The 19,675-nt window shown below is 38.8% G+C and overlaps 1 protein-coding gene across 3 annotated transcripts; it reads left to right on the top strand.

The window, feature by feature from the left end:
* Positions 1-117: 117 nt before the first annotated feature.
* On the top strand, positions 118-19,562 carry ARL6 (ADP ribosylation factor like GTPase 6). 3 transcript variants are annotated; one of them, XM_058830731.1, is made up of 8 exons: positions 118-198; positions 2,737-2,887; positions 4,667-4,728; positions 6,441-6,509; positions 8,897-8,991; positions 12,676-12,805; positions 14,252-14,307; positions 16,785-19,099. In XM_058830731.1, exons 2-8 carry the CDS (start codon positions 2,765-2,767, stop codon positions 16,808-16,810), a joined length of 561 nt encoding a protein of 186 aa, XP_058686714.1. In that variant the 5' UTR covers positions 118-198; positions 2,737-2,764; the 3' UTR covers positions 16,811-19,099. The 3 variants fall into 3 exon arrangements, with proteins under 3 accessions (XP_058686714.1, XP_058686724.1, XP_058686704.1); XM_058830741.1 differs by having other exon boundaries at positions 137-198; positions 2,757-2,887; positions 16,785-19,562; XM_058830721.1 differs by lacking the exon at positions 118-198 and adding an exon at positions 281-430 and having other exon boundaries at positions 16,785-19,562.
* Positions 19,563-19,675: the final 113 nt, after the last annotated feature.

Here is a 19,675-nt window from a genome sequence, read left to right as displayed (position 1 = left end):
CCCCTCAGCCCCACCGCGGCCGGGGGCGTGGCTTCGGGCGGGCCCCGCCCCAAACCCCTCCCCGCGATTGGCCGGAACAGGCGGGGCGGGAGGGGCGGCGGGACGGGATTGGTGAACGGGGAGGGGGCGGGGCTTCGGTTACCTCGGCAACGGCGGCGGCGGCGGCGCGCGGGCCCGGCCGGCGCCTCCCGGGCCCAGGTCGGTGCTGCGGCCGCGGGGACGCGAGGGCCGCGCCCGGGGAGGGGGGACCCGGTGCCGGCCTTCCCGGGGAACCCACCCGGTGCCGCTGTGGGAGAGGAGCCCCTGGCCTGGGGGAAGGGACCCGCGGCCGCTGTCGGAGCGGCTCGAGGCCTAGTGGTGCTGACGGAAGGGAGGGAAGGCCGGCCCTGGGAGCTGCGACCCCGAGCGCCCGGGCGTTGTCCCGAATTAGGTGCTTGCACCCGGTGTGCCAGAGGCCGAGCCACGCGCAGAGCCGAGGGATTTGATTTACATCTGGTTCTGCACAGAAAGGGGCGCAGGGCGGCAAATCCACCAAGCCAGCACGACCACTAGCAAAGCTTTACACTGTTTAAACATTTTAGCGAGCAAAGGCTTTAATGTTCAGTGTCTGCAAGTCACCTGGTTCTCATATTAATTAGTATCCTCTCTTCTTTTGGCTAATGATTTTCTGGTTTCCCATGCTAATTAGTCCGTATGCTCAGTCTTTCCCTTCTTTTGGATCTTAGACCATTAAAATATATCCGGCCCTAAACCTAAAACAAGTAAATTCTACTGAAAAAAAAAATTGTCTTTCTAACACGTGGACATCACTTAAAGCTTTTTTGTTGGCTGTTCTCTGTTTCATGGATTAAATCTCCTTTGTTGTTGATTAGGCTTGAAAATAGACAAAGATCAGACACGAAAGAACATCCTTTCTTAAGGAAAAAATCTTACAGAGTTTGCTGTTAAGATCCCAGACCAGACTCTGGCTTAAGTAATTTTCAGAGATGTTTGATATGTGCTGTGTAGCATTGTAGGTAAAATATCAGCTGGCAAAAAAGAGGGGAAAAAAGGGCACCTGTGCCAGCTGTAACTACTGTAACTCTTCACAGATGAGAAAAAACATAAAAATAGGGGCAGAGCAAGAAGCCAAGGGCATATTTCTTTCCCACTGCGTTCTTAAATAATGACTGTGCTAGCTGGTAGGAAAATTTGCTATAAAAACATGGCTCTAATTAAAATGTTGCTAGGAACTCTTGTGTATTTGGGGGTTTGGATTTAAAAGTGAAGCCCTAGAAGTATTTTTAAGGCCTTGTATTTCTTCGTTTCATTTTAGGAGTGCCTACAATGTACTTTTTTGACCCTGTCTAGAATGTATAGATGAAGCTTTTGATTGGATAAGAAAGGAATGTGTCTTGGAGCAGAGTTTTGTCAGGGTTATTTAATAAATTAATAACAAAAGCTTTAATCTCTGAGTTGTATATATGGATTAGAAAAGGAGTGAGGCATAAACCAAAGAAGGTTAGAATGAGAGACTTGCTATAACTAATGTTGGGGTTTTTTAACCTGGTAATAACAATGTAGATCATGACCAGTCCTGAATCAAAATGCACCAGATGAAGCTCTAAACAAGATCCATATGTTAAGAGGAAAAATCATCCTTTAGTCAGAATGATTACTTATGTGACCTTATTCAACACAAAGTTTTAAAATTATTAAAAAGCAGTTAGCCATCATTTTGTAATCAATTACTGAAAAAGTGTGATCAAAGATTTGTTTTTGATGTTTGTTTTTTTTTAACTTTTGCCCCTCCTGCTGTGATTTCCTGGGGTAATTAACATTGCAACCTGAATTGTCCCCTGCTGTGTGCTTTTAATTTATTAAGAAAAAAAAACAGCCTTCACCACTCCAGAAATCCTCTGACATGAATTAAATACTTTATTATTCAAGGCATCTTGAAGGTTTTCAGCTGTCTGATTGCTGAAATTCTTTCTAGTGGAATTCATTCAGGACAGACAAGGGTTATCCTCTTTGCAGAGTGCGTTTAGCCAGGTATTGCAGGGCAACACGTGATGTAAGCTCCTTTGAATGTGCCACTGCCAGGTAACTTCAGCCAGTCTGGGCAGCAGCAGAGGTTTGGCATCTCCCTGCAGTGTGGGTGAATGTTTTGGAGCCTGTTAGATCTATTTTAATCAGTTTCTATTTATGGTGAATGAAGAGTTCCTAATTTATACATGTCAATATTGGCAAAACCTGTTAGAATTAGAGCTTGAGTTGAATCAACAGGGAGTGCTTTATTTAAACCAGGGTTCAGTAAATTATGTAGCGGGTGCTGAAGAAGGGAAATAGTGTTTTGTTGTCTGAATGATGGACTGCTGACAGCTGGAGGTAAAGATCATGTCTCTCCTTTTGGTTTTGCTCAGTTTGGTGGGAGCCCTGGTGGCGCTGCAGTTGTGCCCCTGTTTGGGCTGCTCAGAACGATGGCAACATTTCCTGCCTGGTGAATCAAGGGCATTGTGTGATACAGACAGGGCTATAAACAGCCAGTCTACTTTGGTATCGAGGCCTCCTGGCTGTAATCAGCTTACCCTCCATGTGCTTATGTGCAGAGCCAGCCCCTGGCACAGTATTTGTGTAAGGTCCTGCTCACACCATCCCCTCCCAGGTGTGAGGCTGCTCAGCCCCATGCTCACCCTCCATGCCAGCGCTGCCCTGTATGTAGCACTTTTCCAACAGCTCTGATTCCCTGAACAACAGGTGATCCCTGTGATTTCCAGCCAGAGCCATGGGATTGTTTGACAAGCTGGCAGGATGGCTTGGGCTGAAGAAAAAGGAGGTTCACGTCTTGTGCCTTGGCTTGGACAACAGCGGCAAAACAACGATCATCAATAAACTTAAACCTTCAAATGTAAGTAGCCTGCTTGGTTCACTGCTGGGTGTTTGTTTGGTCTGGCTTTGCATGCTATTGTACTGAATATGCCCATGGAAAAGATGTGAAGAGCTTGTGGTTTAGTGGAACAAATATATTTTAAGACTTTCCAACTAACTAAAACTAAGGGTAAGCATTCACACGCACATTATTTTCCAAAAAACCCCACTGTTAATGTGGCACAATTTTGTTAAGATCACCCAGTAAGGAAGGGTTTATGATGGCTGAAATCAGGGTCTGAAACAGTCACTTAAATCACTTAAATAATTGCCACAGGATTGCAGTTACAAGTGATGTCGAATGTTTAGGATTAATACAATTGTACAAGAACTAATCATGTTTATTTTAATCTCTTCCTGAAAAAGAATAAGTGAATAAGAGATTAAAAAAAAAGAAATAAAAAGGAAGATGTACATTTAAGGGTGACTTCACTATTTTTAAAGCCGAATAATTTTCAAAATAAGTACTGCTAATACTTGTAGTTCATTCACCCAGTGAAAAGTGTTTAAGGCCACTAGGAGTGCATAATATTCTGAGCAAAAATGAGAGTAGGATCACCTTGTTTCTAGATATTTTTATGGGCTAGAAATAGATGAATTTTGGTCAGCATGTTCAAAGCCAAAAGTTGTGCATCTTGGTTATGTGCATCTGGGAAACTGATTTCTGCTGTTTATATCAGGACACAGTGTTTTTATTATTATTAATTTTCATTGAATTTTCCCTGATGAGTCCACTGGTCATTTAAAAAGTGTGACATAGTGAAGAGTCTGCTACTCTTCCATTCCTGGCAATTATTCTTCCGCTGAACATTGAGTAGATTTATAAACAAAGACTATAAACTGCTTGCTATCTGCTTCCAGTTGTTTGGTAGAAAGGCTACAGTTTGTACCAGGCAAATTGTATCTTTATGTAATTACTGAGACCTTTTTTGTAGAGGGTTTTTATGTCATGCCTTAAGCAATAAGGGATTCCTAAATAGAGTTGAATGCAGACTTGAAAATTTATCACAATAATGGGCATTAGAGAAGCTCTCAGGGGAATTACATGAGTAGAATAAATGGAATTTATTTGTAATGAGAATTTATAGGAGGATAACTTTACATCCAACTTGTCTAAGTCCTACCCTTGCAAGACATGCCAAATAGTCTAGCATGTGACAAATGTCATTAGGTCAAAGTTAATAAAACTGTTTATTTTTAGTAAGTTCAATGGACAGGTGATTTTGAGGGGTCTGGGTCAACCCAGTCTTCTTAAGAACTGCTGCTTTACCCCCAGAGAAATATGTCAGGGCCTGGAAAATCTAAATGTTTTTCCATCTGTCTGCAGTTGTTTCTGCTGGACCTGCCTATGGATGGTGTTTGGAATAAGGGGCTCTATGAGTCTGTGCAAGGATTGCATGTCACTTTCTCAGACAGCTCTGTAATCTATGGGATGTGACCTTTCTTCCTGCTCAATATCGATGCTTCTTAGAGGAGCTATTCTTTTCCACCAACTTAGCTGAGAGGTTCCTTGACCAGCTCAGTAGTAAATCAGACAGATCTCTTAGCAGTGCTTTGTGTTTTCACAATTCCAGTAGTATTGACTTTATTCTCCAGAAAAAAACAAAACCTCTGATTCTGAATTCCTTTACTTTTCTGGGAACTAATATTGCACAGTTTGGGGCAAAAATAAATCTGTAATACATTCATGTTTCAAATATATTTCCATGTTTGCGTTTTCTCATTTGATTGTAAAATTTGTGCTTTCTTTCCTTCAAAGGCTCAAACTCAGGACATCGTTCCAACAATAGGATTCAGTATAGAGAAATTCAAAACTTCAAGGTAGTACTTTCTGTCTTCATTAGCAGTAGTGGTTATTATACAATAGTTGGGCTTAATTATCTCTTTCAGTGGGTTTGTAACTGAGTATCATGTGTGGTGGTGTAATGACATGACACTGCAGTTTGTTGAAATGTAGTTTCACCACAAGACCTGATCATGTTCCAGAACTGAGTGTGTTACAGTATAATGTGTGTTTTGCTGCTATAAAACTATTTTTTAAAAAAATTAAATGTTTGTTTGTTTGTTTTATTGCAGCAGCGTGTATAAATATCTGATCCCTGTCTGTTGATAGTTTCAGAATAGGGCACTGTTACAGAGTGGAGAAGAGACAGCTGCTGAGGTGGCAGCCTGTATTCCACTCTCAATCTGGTAACCTAAATTAAGCACTCTCACTGGAGGTACTCTGAACAGATTGCAGTGTAATCTCATTAAATGCAAAAGGATGGCTTCAGCATTAGCAGTGCAAAGGTGGCAAGAGCAGAGGCCAGGAAACAGAGTAATAAATCATTAGTTGAATGAAGGTTAAGATTTAGATTAAGAATGTGGTGACAAGAGGATATTTCAAGTAGGTAGCATCATTTTGTTATTTTGTAGCCTTCACTGGATGTGAAGTGTGTGTTTTAGTGTGTGCAGTTAGTCTTCAAACCAAGCAGCGTGGCCTCACTGGGTGGGAGATCTGCAAGAAAATTGTTTGTTCCTTGAGCTGGTAGTGAGACTGAGAGGTTTTGTATTTCTCTAAGAGCTTCTACAACTGAGTTCTGTCTCAGTGAAGTACATCAGACAGGTTTGGGACTTTCTATGTGAGAGTATAAATTAATTTCTATTGCTTTTTTTTTTCTGATGATGATGACCTGTAAGTACACCGTGTAGAATGATTGAAAAGCCCAAAACAACCCCTAAAAAACCCACCCAAAACCTCAAACTCTACAAACTGACAAACCCACAGCTCTATGTCTGGACATAGAGTGGAAAAGATGTCTGGAGAGCTTCCTTTTCCCAACCTGATTATTTTGGTGTGGCCTCCACTTGGGGAGCTACTTAGGGCTACCCAAAAAAGGACAGCCTAATTCTGAAGTCAGTGTTGCCTCTGTAAACATTTCAGGAGCAGATGAGAATTTCTTGTGGTGTTCAGTAAGTTGCCTTGCTGTATGTAGTGTTTGGGTGAAATCTCACAGTGGCAAAGACAGCTCTTTGTAGCTTGCTCATCTGAACTCACCTGTTTTTACCAAAATGTGATTTCTTTTTTTTTCCTAAAGGTGGAGTTTATATTTTTTTTAAAAAAAGCCTTTTATTTTGCATACATTTATACCTGTCTGGGGTATAGAATTTAACACAGGCCATGGGTTTTAAGTCATGGTTCATCTGAACTTCATTTACTCATAAACAATATTTGATACCAGCATGATAGAGAGACCAAATGGAACCTTCTTTTGCAATTGATGGAACTTTAAATAATTGGTTTAGTTGTTTTATTCTTATAATAAACATATTTTCCATTGTTAAATATTTCTATAATAAGACTGCAAAACTGAGTAGGATAATTGGAAGGCAGATAATGCAACCAGAGTTTCTTTGGGAATTTTTCTCAGTTGATTTGAATTCAAATTGATCTGGCTTCTTTTTTTTTTTTTTTTGTCAGGGTAGCAAAGGAAATGGATGTGGTTTGGGTTTTGTTCTTTTTTCTGGGCCTCATGCACTTCTTTTCTTTGCAGTTTGTCTTTCACAGTGTTTGATATGTCAGGTCAAGGGAAATACAGAGACCTCTGGGAACATTACTACAAGTAAGCCTATAATGTATTTTAAAGCATTGCTGTTTATTCATTGTTGTGTGAGTTATTTAGACAGAAGTATGATAATATCTACTTGTTAGAAATGATTCAGAGAAGGCTTATACCTGATGTTTGACAGGAGGTTTATTCTGGATAAATAAAACTTTCTGTTGTAACAAATGAAAGTTTTTATTTGCTGTTATTCTGTGCTTTTGGGGACAACTTGGGGGAACATACTAGAGGTGAGATTTAAATGTTGAAACCTGAAAAACAATCCTGTAAGAAAGCTCAAGATCAGTTAGGTTCCAGTTTTTCCGTTCTTCTGTGAGTCAATAACTTAAAACCTGCAAAATATTGGCTGATGGCGAAGATTTTTAGAGGTGAGGGAAATGAGCCTTAGAGAATAAGGCATGTGTAACTAAGAACCTGAATGAGCATTCTTAATGTTATTTATTAAACAGGATACTCTCTGTACTTTATAACACTCTGGTATTGCCTTTTGGTAATAGATGGACAACATTCTCTGATTTTGGAGCTTTTAGTGAAACTTAATCTTTACTTTCATTGTCTCATTGCTGTTCTGTAATGCCTGATCCTGATCTAGATAACATGAACAATACTAAATACTAACTACTCCATGCAGGAGTAGCTTGGAGAAATAGAAGGGAGAAATTCTGAAGATTATAATATTGATTAAATATTAATATCAGTTGTGTTAGAGCTTAAATTGTTTTTTAATTGTAGATTAATGCTTCCTCTCCTTCCTGTGCAAATTGTGTTAGCATTGAAAACATTTGGCCAGGAGATCTTCATTGTTCAAGACTGTTAGATTTGCATTTCAGTAACTGATACCCTCAGGCTACTCTCAAAATGCTAGCAGAGTGCTTCATAAGCAAATAATTTTTATGATTTCTGTATTTAATGCAGTAACTTATCCCTTGTGGGGCATAAATGGCTTTTTCATCTTAACAATAACTCCCTAACAGTAAGGGAGTTTTTTAGGTTATGCTGACAGTGAAATATGCACTTGTATCCACCTCTGGACCTGATCCAGTGCAGTAGGGACATAATTAAGATTAACTTCTAAGAATAGTAGAAAATCAATAATTAGTATTAATTAAATAAAAATATTAATAAAACACTTACATGCTGTTCAGTTTATAAAGTTAACTAATATTTAGTTTTGTAGGAAATGAACTCTGGGAAAGTGTTAAAGTAGTTGACTTGGAGTCCTTCAAGTCTGGGCTTTTCTTCTGTTTAGCTTGAAACTATCTTCTAGGTCATCCTCTAAGTACATTTATCTTAAATAATCCCAAAGTCATGTTGTGTCCCTATCCCTGTTACTTCTTTGTGAAGTTATTTTTTTGGTGGTAAATACATGCCAGTACTCTTGATTCCTCTGGTAAAACACTCTCTGCTCACGAAAATTGCTTAGGCATTTTCAGCTAATATGCAAAAGCTTTATTTACTAAAGGTTCTGTACACCACGAAAGAATGGGCCTCCTCATACAGTCTTGGGCTGCTCAGGTTATTTCTGGTTTGCAGCAGGTATAGAACTGTTTCTTATCGAAATACAAAGATAGATGGTGCTGGAGGCTAAAGAATGTACTCATAATGGTCTCTTAGAAAAATGTAAAGTGAATTAATGTGAATATCACATTAAAATATAAAGTAAATATACTTTCTGCAGGTGTTTGTAACAGGTGAATTATGAATTAGTGAGACTTTATTTGGTTTTCAAAACAAGTTTCAATCAATGGAACATCGAGTCATAAAATATCAGTAACGTTCTGAAATAATGAGTTGAGTAGTTGCATATATGGTGTCACTGTGATCATACTGCCAGCAAAATGTCCTAATGATTTGAAATAGTTGAAAGTTTTCATTTGAAAAAAAAGAAAGAGCCTCTTTATGCAGGATATGTAAAAATTAAAATTACCTGTGTATGCCTAGCTCTGGATACAAGTTTTTTTATAAAAAGATAATTGACCTTTCTCTAAATAAACTTTAGTACAGGAAATACAAAATTTCCATAAAGATCTGTCTTTATGTGGGATTATTTTGTGCTTGACCACAATGTCAAAATAGCATTTGATTACATTTTGAATTAATTTTTCTGTCAGGGTAGTAAAATAAAGCTTTTCTAGAAGATGTGTGGAGATTGAACCTTGTAGGGGCAGGTAACAACCTCATATCTAAAAAAAATTCTGCATGTTACCAAAAGATTGAATTTCAGAAGTAAAAATGGGTTGAAATGTTAATGGTAAATAACAATGACAAAAATTAGAGGAAAAATCAGGTTTGTTTGGACTCTTTTCTTGGTGTTTCATCTGAAGCCTTTTCTTATTCACAGTTTGAGAACCTATAATTTGCCTCTTTGCTCTTTTTATGTTATGCAGAGAAGGCCAAGCCATTATTTTTGTCATTGATAGCAGTGACAAATTAAGAATGGTTGTGGCCAAGGAAGAACTTGACACCCTTCTGAATCATCCAGGTGAGGAGGCTTTCTTCCCCTTCTGTGTCCATATTTGTTATGTTGTCTTAAGAAAAGCCCTTTTCTGACACATTCTGAGTACTTTGCAAGTATTTTAACAATTCATGAATATTAGAACAATAATAGTCTTCAAAAACTTGGGTTTGTTTTTTTACCTACTCTCATTTAGAAATCAGTCACGCTTCATATTTCTACACTGAGTTGGGTTGGTCTCTTATTAATCAATATAGATCAAAATTTACATTGTTTTGAGGGAGAATAGACTTTGAGTTGGAAGCTGGAGAGGCTTCTTGTGTTGACCAGACAAAACTGTGTCTCCCTGTCTGTTTTTTCCATGAAGACAGCTAATTCCTTTAATGTAACATTTAAAATTTTTTGTCATCATCATTATAATTTTTTATGCTTTAGACAGAAATAAGGAGGGATAATTGCACCAGTCAGTTTCAATTCCCTATGGAAGAGGATATGAGAGGATTCATGATCAGGGTCTTGGTTTTAGGGGTTTGGTTTGGGATTTCTTATGTGACACTGCACCTTAATTAAGTTCTGGTATCAGTCAATTCTTTGCCTTTCCATATATCCAACATTATTGGGATGTGTCTGTAAGAAATATGCAGTTTTGACTTTCAGCACTTTTGGTAGTTCTCTGCCTAACCAGAATATAGAACTACATCTAGGAAGTTTAAAAGTGAAATAATCCTGTGATTCCTTAATTATTTATTAAACTGATTGAACCTTAACTTGTGGGATTCCCATGCTGAAAATAAGAAAGGAAAAGCTGACTTGCATTTCTAAGAAAAGCAATGTGTGATAGGGACAAATATGTTCCCATGACTTTATTTTCCATGAAGACTGTATATAACACTTTAATTCATCAACAAAGATGCTGGAGCTGACTGGGCCTTGTTACTCTCATTCTCTAATTTCTCATTCAAGTATGGGCTACTTCAAATGCAGACACTGAAAAGATAATGTTACAAAAGTCACAGGAAGGGTGAGGTGAGCCAAAGGCTGCAGGTGGATTACACAGACTCCAGGACACTTTGTACCAAGTCAGGAATTAACTACAGCAGTAAAAGCCAATTCTGTTGGTAAAGAGGAACCACACACAGCCAAGGGTTAGAGGCAAAGCTGCTGGAAGAAGTTACTGGTTTATTAGAGGGCAGGAGGGTGAAAATGTTTAGATGGAGTAGAAGCAACCTTAAGTGGGGCTTTTCATTTAGGCATTAATAGGTCACTAATGCTGACCTAGCAGGTCAGTGCTGTTCAGTCGTTCGTGAATTTGATGAATTTGTGTCTTCAAGTTCAAAAGACCAGGCTCTGGCCACTCAGTGCACAACCAGGAGACAGCAGTTGTGGATTTCTGTCTTGCCGTGGTTTAGCTTCAACACAGCAACAGTGTTACTGATTTATCAGTTCTGATATATCACATCTAAGAGAACCAAAGAGCTGAAAAAGTTCTTCTAGGATAATGTTCAATCAAAGTCGCTGTTAGGTGAATCCATATATAACTGGTTTGCTATATCAGTATTTTTTTTGTATTACTGGTCTGCCTTTCTTGCTGAATGCTCTACTTTCTCTTAGTCTATGCTTGTCTGTGTCATCCTCCTGGAGTGGTTTAAATGTACATGCTTACCTAAGTTTGAAATGAAATCTAATCAATTCCTGTCTCTGAAAATCTTAGCAACCCCACAGTAAAACAGTTCCCTATCTCTTTGCCAGGCTTTGCCTGAGGGAAGGGGAAGGGAACGTGTCCTGTGAAGCATTAATGGAGTTAGAAGTTCTATTAGGTGGGACTTTTGTGAATCAGAGCTATAAATTATTTTTAATTATATTAATGGACAATGCCCTCTTCAATTAACAGCTTTAATGATAGCTGTATCATATTTTGGTTTTTTACTAAAATTTCATTCTTCAGCACTTTGAAAGATGGTAGCTGTAGATTACCTGGATTAGATGATGACTCTTGGGTCACTTCACCTCCAGCACATGCTTCTAAACTAAACTGAAATTCTTGTAAACTTGAAATTCTTGGTGCAGAATTGCACATCACGCATTTAATGTCTGGAATATTTTTTAATGTGTTACTTCATAGCCACTTGCAGCTAGAAAGTTTTGCTTTCCACTAGTAACTGTGAAAAGTGTGCACATTAGGAAATTATACAGATTTTTGTGACCATGGCTTTATGTAGCAAATATCTTTGGGTGTGCATTATGAGTCTGGGTGGGTAGGTTGTGCCCTTTTCTAATTGTTTAGGAAAACACTGGAAACTCCTTGATTAACTTGGCTGTTTGCATATGTGATGTCAGCTAATTTATGTGGTTTTAATTTACCCATAACCTGCAACCTGTGGGCACATGGGTTCATTTAGTTATACTGTAAATTAATATAGAAGTTTCAGTCAGGAAACTCAATAGCTGTTCAACTGTGGAATCAAAACAGATTTAATTATACTGTGCTTTTATTTTGAGGCCTTTGACTTGTGTTTATGGATATCAGAGGGCAAAAGAGATCCAAATAGGGTAAATAGTTTGTGAAAATGGTCAGTGTTTTGGTCAGCACTTATCATCTGTGAATGAATATGGACAGGCAGTGTTATCTCCACTGATTCTGTGGAAAGATTTAATAGGAAGGTGGAAAAGAACATAATTGGGAAAGTTCAAACCATTTCAGTACTGAGAGTTTGTTGGGATTTGGAGGGATTTGTCATCCTTCTGCCCATTGGCAGGGGCAGATGGCTTATGTTTGACATTTTAAAATAAATTGTTACCTAGTTCCCTGTGTGAAATAACCTTTTCTTTTTGCTGTTTTGAAAAGAGCCTGTGTAGCAATTTTCATTGAGATGGTAGTATGTAAGTTCTTTTCCTGTCAAGCACTGATGGATAGACTAAAACCTAGATTTTCTCTAATTCTGGATATCATCCTTTGTATAAATAAGATTAAAAACTGAGAGTTAGTCTTGGTGCTGACAAGTTTTTGGCAATGCTACATCTGTAACTTTGAGAAGACTATACTTTGCTTTCTTTCAATCACCATATAATTTTTTAGGGCAATCTGTGAGGTTTAAGTTCGTCTATGTGTAAGTATCCCAGAAACTACCAGAATACTTTGGTCTGTAGTTCTGTCTGCTACCTGCAAGAGCTTCTGGAGAAGTCCTGCAAGGGAAGGTAGAACAAAGGATGTCCAGTTATGTGCATTTTTTTTCCAATTTTATAAATTCTTTGAAGTAATGGATGCTTTCTAGGACTCTAAAGGATAATTCAGACTACTCTTCTCAACTGTTGTTGTGACATTATGAATCAACACAAGTGATTTTTTTCCATCCATTTTATACATCAGTCCTCACTAAGCAGAGATGTGCAATGTTTGTAGGCAGTGGTTTGATCTCTTGTTCCTCAGCTTCACCAGCAATTCCTATCTCCAGGTTGAAGTGTAGGTATAAGGTAGGGGGAGAGGGGGTGGAAGATTCCAAAGCCTGCAAGGAGATTTGTGAGCATTCTGGAAGCATGCAGCAGAGGCCAGGTGACCCAACAGTGTGTGCATCTTGGTAGGATGCAACCTTCAGAGAATTTGCAGCTACAGGTGAGCAAAATACCTTCCTGTGCCGTTTGCACCTTGTTACATGCAGAGATTAATGAGTGTTGCCTCATGTCCTTGAGCGTTCTGTCTCTGCTCATGCCTAGATATTAAGCACCGTCGACTGCCTATTCTCTTCTTTGCTAACAAGATGGACCTCAGGGATGCAGTGTCATCTGTGAAAGTGTCTCAGTTGCTGTCCTTAGAAAACATCAAAGACAAGCCCTGGCATATCTGGTAAAGTTCTCTTTTTCTATCCATTTATTTGCATTACTTTGTGCATTCCTATGTTAGCCTTGTTGTGCCACTCACTACTGTATAAAATAAATGGAGTAGATAAAAGACAGATTCCATTTGTGAAACAGTAGTAATATTAAAATACTTACGGTGAAACTTACTTTAAATGTACAGTGCATTCATTTAGACTGTGTCTTTAAAGTTTTCCCAGCAGAACTGTTAGCCAAGTAATGGAATGAAGAATTTCCAGTGAAATCAGAAAGCAGAGTTGATATGAGAAGAATGGTTGCCATTATATTTTGCTGGGAAATGGAGCAGAATTGTTATCAGAGTGCTTCTGTTAGATTACCTTGCAGGATTGAGAATATCAGTAATAAAACCTTTGAAGGTTTTTTCTACTCTGGAGATGCTTCAGTAAACTGTTGTTGAAATGCCATGTAGTAAACTGTTCTCTTCTGAATACAGAGGGATACTGTACTCTGTACCCTGTCATGTTTGAGTGGATTTTTAGTTGTAGAAGCTAGTATTTTCTTCCTGAAGGATCTAAGCTTTACTTAGTGCAGGTGTTCACAAAGAAAAAACTCTCCTTTTATCAGAAGTGCTTTATAGAAGTTGGCTTTTTGTCCTATTAAAGTCCTCAGCTGTTATAAATAAAAGTGAAATCAGCAGCTAAATGCTGCTGAAAGCTACAATTTTCATTTAAGGCCCTTTAATGTGAAACTTGATTACCTGGACATAGTTTTTGTCCAAAAATCATACTCATGAATTCCCAAGTTCCTTGGAAAATCATTTTATAGGGAACTGCAGTTACAGTCCAGATTTACTGCTGGGCTGCTTTTCATGAATTGAAGAATGAAGAGCATTTAAACAGTTATCCCCCAGTGATTCAGAAGGTGCATTTACACTGCTCTCAGCATAGCAGAATAGTTTTATACATTAACAGACACTCCTGGGGTTGCTGTTACAATGAAGTGTGTACATACACACATAATTCCTCCTTCCAGTACTCCAGCATTCTCACTGTGTGTAGGAACTGCATGGAGGACATTTGGCCTTGATTATCTTGAAGGTCTTTTCCAGGCTAAATGATTCCATGATTCATGGCTGCTGTTGGAAGGAGTAAACATCTTTCACAGCATTGTCTGAGGAAAGAGGTGCTGCAGAACAATGTGTCTGCCTCGTGTGGGAGCTCTCCCAGAGCCCCCTGTGTTCTAGGAATGATTCCTTGTGCCTTGAAATTGGAATTAAAATAGATCACATTGTGAAATGGTGTTTCCCTATGGGGAAGGTACCATATATAATTTGAGGATCAGTCTTCTCCATGGGAAGACTTAAGGAAAGTGTACCTGATGCTACATTGCAATTATGTAAATTACAAGTTTAGTGATGACTCACCTAAAACTGGTATTTTTACAATGTTTTTGAAATTTGATTTGTTTCTTTCAGTGCCAGTGATGCTCTTAAAGGAGAAGGATTACAAGAAGGTGTGGACTGGCTCCAAGGTATATCATATGTAATTCTCTTGCTCTATTTTCATTCTGTTAAACGCTTTCATTTTGTAAGGTTTTTTTCTTTATTATTTCCTTTGTTTTCTTTCTGTCCATTTCTGCTGTCAGATCAAATTACACAGTGAGTACTAAAGCTCTATCTTGTATTTGGCTTTCATTTGCCTCCTTAGAGTACACAAAACATCATGTGGGCTTCCCTGACCAAAGTGTGTATTATGAAATCCTAATGCACACTCTTGCAAACAGTGTAGCACTTTCATTTAAGCAATACCAGCTCCCGTACTTCAGTTTCTGATTGTGGTAGTTCAGTTTCTTCTTTAATTTATTCTTAATGTCCTCTCCCTGTTTTACATAACTTAATGTTATGTATCAAGAAATGGTGAAAGAAAGTAAGCCAAGTAGGCAGACAGATACACTGGTTATAATTATACACCTTCAGCTCTTTAATCCAGAGCCAAAAGAAGAACTTCTTACACTATAACGATTATAGGACATGCAGACACTCATAACTGCATGGAAAATATCAGATTCAGCTTGGATGATGTCTGACATCCAGCATCTTTAATTACAAACTTGGTACAGATGTCGTGTCTCCTCCTGTTGTGTGTTGGTAAGGCTCTGGTGTCTCTTGTCCTCCTGCTCAATGTTTAGATTAGTGAAGTGTGGCATCGTTTTGGCAGACTGATATCCCAGTTTTAGCTCCCTGACTGGCCTTGGTGGTGCTGTGAAGTGCTTCGGGTGCTGCGGGCTCAGCTGAGCTGCAGCAGCCGCCTGTGCTGTGCCCCGCTGGCCACCGGGTGTCAGCGCTGGCCCGGGGACAGAGCCTCCTTCCGAAAGGGTAACAGCCAGCCCTGGCCCGGGTTATCTCATCCCCACTGCTCTGGGGACACCAGGCTGTCCTTTCTGCTTAGACTCGTCCTGCTGACTAGAAAAAGATGGTTTGTTTTACCGAGGTATTGTAGAGTACAAAAACATTCGGTCATGTTTTCAGAGGGAGGGCTGCTTGCCAAAAATAGCCTTCAGAAAAAGATTTATTGCCTTACAGAGGACCAGTGATGTTTCCTCCACCAGCTAAAATAATTCTAGGGTGGGAACCAGCATCTTGGCATGGGGTTTCCTCCTCTCCTGTATCCTATCATCATAGAGGCAGATTCCAAATCATAATTTTTCCTAATTTCAGGCATAGTTCTGGCTTAGTGCATGTTTTCTTGCTATGTTCAGGGTCTCTGCTTCTCTTGGAGGAACCTTTAGAGTTTCAATCTAAATTTTAGGTTTGTACATAGATTCATTCTACTTAAAAGGATCTCAAATACTTGTGCAAATATTTTCTGACAAAATATTTAAGTTATATATGTAGATTTTTTTTAAGCACAGCAAGCAGATGCTTCTGCTGTCACTCACATAGCTCTTCATAGCTCTTCACTTCTTATGGGGTGTTAAACTTCTTAATTTTCTGAGCTGAAAATCCTCATGGATGGACTCTATCTGAAAATTTCCTTTAACTCCCTGGTTCAGTGAATCCAAAAGCTTAAGAGGGGTTGAGTTTAAACTGTACTGTTACCTAAGCACACGTGGTTTGGCAATTATATATTTAAAAGGCTGAATACTTTAATATTTCAAGGACAGATTTTTACTCTTGATTCTCCTCATTCCTAGAGCACTAGATGGAAATATTTGGAACAGCTCTGTAGTTTTGATAGTCCCTAAACCACAGCCTGGGGATGCCATAAAATTCAGGGGAGGAAATGACACCTGGTGAATGAGTGCACAGTTCTTGTCAGCAGCCAAGCTTTCCTTTGTTTCCCTTTCCAGACCCATTTCACAATTAGGGTGGCAGGGACAGAAAGTTTTTTGGTTTCTTTTTCCTAGTGTAGGCTGAGTTTGCTATTTTCCTGTTTTGTAATGGGGTTGCTTTTGCAACTGCATATCCTTCGTAGGGCAAAACAAACCTGTTTTTACATTTTGTAATGGGATGCTGGATGCTTTTGGTAACCAAGAACATGTTTGAAGTGAGTTGAGAAGTGGCAATCAGGCAGCAATATGGAGAACTGTGTCTACTGAGAGCAAAGTTTTCATGTGAGTTATTCAAAACCAAACTTTAAATCTTTGGCTGTTGGGCAGTTCATGTTCAGTTAAGTGGAATCCAAAATGTGTACAAGGAATTGAAATGCACGCTTCATAAAGCAATCTTCCGGGTCTTATTGTCATCAAAGTGATCTTATAAGCCTGGAGATGATAAAAATTTAATTAGGTGGAAGAGTCTCCCTGCTTAATTTGCAAGATTTGGGGAAAACAACTTGGCTGTACAGGAATTTCAGAAGTGGGTGAGAGAGCAAGTTGAAAACAACTCTGCGTTGTCCCCCATTCTTGTAACTACACCAAAATACCTAGATCTATTCTATGATTTCAAAAAGCAAAATGCAGCAAGAATTCATCTTGTGCTAAGACTAAATGTTTATTTTTATTCACAGGTCAGATGCAAGCAATGAAGACATGAGAGATAAATAAAGGATCTATGAGGTTCTTTTGTACCCTTTGTCAGTAGGTGAACAAGTTCCTTGGAAAGGAAGAATGATTTGAAGAAGATAAACAGTTCAGCTAAAATATCCTGTATTGACTTGTTTCATTTTAGTATCTCTTCCATGAAAACTGAATGTAGACAACCTAGCACCTCAGGTATGCACATTAATGAATTAAATCTTGTGACTGGAGAGCGTAAACAAAAATAAAAAAACAAAAACATTTGTGTTAACAATAAACATCTTTGTTCATTTGAGGTTTAGGTGATAATTGGCCATTAGGAAATTCCCCTCTGTTTTTTGGGGGGACTCCTTTTGAGCAAATGGGAATATTTATTTTCCAGAGAAAGAATAATCAACACTTCCTGAAATCCAGCTATGTAAGATACCTACTGATTTTAGGTGCCCAGTCTTAGGCATTAGTGCCATTTTTTTATATTAAAGTTTGACATTGGGTTTTTATTATCCATCTCTAATAGACTTCTATAAGAATATTTTGATTAAAGATACACGGATTCAGTTGTTGAGTGTATTTGGTACAGATGATTGCAGATGTTTATAAGAAATTGCTTTTAATGAAATGTTATGATTTGTTTTTGTGATTATGCCATGGTTATATTTGCATTCCCATCAATAAAACTTAAAATATATTACATGCCCTGATTGGGTTTTTTAACTTTAATATGTTCATTAATAGTCTTCACATCCTAGAGATTTTTTGTTTTCTATTAGTTTCATTTGGAATTTGTTTATCCATATTCAAGTGGATATAGCACTGTATATGTAATAAAATGGTATCTCTGTTGCCAAGGTTTTTTTAATTAATTGGATATTTTTTTTACACTACCTAAGCAACTAGACTGCTCTTCACATACCTAAGGAGCATAAGAATCACAGGATGGGTCAGAGTGGAAGGGACCAGGTTGGGGTCATCTGGCCCAACCTCCCTGCTAAGGTAGGATAGGACCATCCCAGAGCACATGGAGCAGGATTGCATCCAGGTGGTTCTGGAATATGCCCAGTGAGGGGGACTCCACACCCACTCTGGACAATCTGTTCCAGTGCTTGGTCACTGCACAGTAAAGTTCTTCCTCATGTCCAGGCAGAATTTCCTGTGCATCTGTTTCTTGCAAGTTGTATTTCAAACACACTGTCAAGGGACAGCTCACTGGTTTACTAGATCATTATTATGAAGTGTGTTATATACTTCTGTTGTCTATAAAGACTGCTTTACTTTCAAAAATAAATTTAAAAAACTTTCTGGCTCCAAAGATGTACCATAGGTAACAAATTAAGAACTCTATTTTTGTTCTGCCCTCTCTTCCCTTTCAATCCCTCTGCCCTCATTCAGGAAAGAGCAGACTGACCCTGGCAGTGCTGAAGACTCCATTTAACTCAGTGATTACCTGATCCCTGTGGGACATGTAATATGCAGCTCTTGCAAAAGCTTCCCCCCACACCCATTAGCATATAAAACACACAAATGTTCTGTCAGCATGCCTTCTAGGCCTCACTTCACAGAGGAAATATTTGGAGCAAAGGGAGCTGAAATGGGAGAACAGTGTCATGTACTCTCATTTATTAAATAGTTAAATTTAACTCCCCTGCTTTGCCAGAGGAAAATCTCACTGTAAGAAGTCTTTCTTACACGATGCTGTGGTTCTTACAGTTCAGTTTGTCGTGGAAGTATGTTCATGTCTTTTTCTGTGACAGCGTTGGCCTTTTGTCAACTCTGAATCTAAGTACCTATACAAAAATCAAATACAAAGGAGAACAGTAATATGTAATTCAGAGAAGTTTTCCTCTGAATTGTGGGCAGATAATTTTCTGGTTTACTTTGCTTTGGATAATACAGTAATTAAAATAATGGGTTGGAAGGGACCTTAAAGATCATTGAGTTCCAGCCCCCGCCTTCCTTGGACAAGGGACACCTTCCACCAGCCCAGGTTGCTCAGAGCTCAAATCCAGCCTGGCCTTGAACAATTCCAGGGGTGGGGAGACCACAAATTCCTTGGGCAAGCACTGCCAGTGCCTCACCACGCTCTCAGTAAAGAATTCCTTCCTAATATCTAATCGAAAACTATCCTCTTGGAAATCATACTTGTAAAACTGTTTTGCTGTGTATATTTTGTAATTATTGTAGTTCACTTATATGTCTTATTTAAATGAAACATTTAATTTTAAGTTAACAGTTTATTTTCTCACAAAGAAAATGTAACTTCTTCCATAAAATCCATCTGTATTTCTGACAGAACCAACTCAGTGTTTTGTGCTGTTGCTTCTGTGCACTCTGCCCACCTACATATTTATTAATTTCCTTTAAATATGCCTGGTCAGGCTTTAGACTAGCATTTTCAGCTGAAATACGGTGCACTTGTTTTCACATACAAAGTGTTGCCTTCTAGGTCTCTTTACTGTCAGGGGGATTTTCAGGTAAATGTGCAAATCCTAATTTTCCTAGCTGTGCCTCTCTACTACAGAGAACACCAGTCCATGGGAGCCTTGTGTTTAACTACCACTTGCAGCTGTGCTGAGAGCCTGCATGGCCTTAACACTCCTGGGCAATTTCACATGAAGCCAGTGCAGCTCCAAGTGTGAGGAGGTAAATGTGGTGGAGCCTCCTTTTAATCTCAGCCCTCTAACTGTAATTTCCTTGGGGTGTTTTATTTACTAATATGAGAGATAAGCTGCTGTAAAAGACCAGACATAACAGCCCAGCTTAGTTGTCTGCAGACAGGCATTCTGATGTGGTAATATGTGGAATGGTAACGTTGCATTTCAGAGCTTTTGTAAAACAGCTGTGCAACTGTTTTGGAAAGCAGCTTATCTCTTAAGCTTTAACT

The sequence above is a fragment of the Poecile atricapillus genome, chromosome 1, assembly GCF_030490865.1.
Source record: "Poecile atricapillus isolate bPoeAtr1 chromosome 1, bPoeAtr1.hap1, whole genome shotgun sequence".
Classification (NCBI taxonomy): Eukaryota; Metazoa; Chordata; class Aves; order Passeriformes; family Paridae; genus Poecile; species Poecile atricapillus.
This window is presented reverse-complemented; position numbering and strand designations above follow the sequence as displayed.

What these genes read in the sequence shown, in the direction of transcription:
- ARL6 (XM_058830741.1), top strand. Translation starts at nt 2,765, where the DNA reads ATGGGATTGTTTGACAAGCTGGCAGGATGGCTTGGGCTGAAGAAAAAG. An exon ending in GAGAAATTCAAAACTTCAAG is followed by an intron (nt 4,729 to 6,440) that starts GTAGTACTTTCT and finishes TTTTCTTTGCAG; the next exon opens with TTTGTCTTTCACAGTGTTTG. An exon ending in CTCTGGGAACATTACTACAA is followed by an intron (nt 6,510 to 8,896) that starts GTAAGCCTATAA and finishes TATGTTATGCAG; the next exon opens with AGAAGGCCAAGCCATTATTT.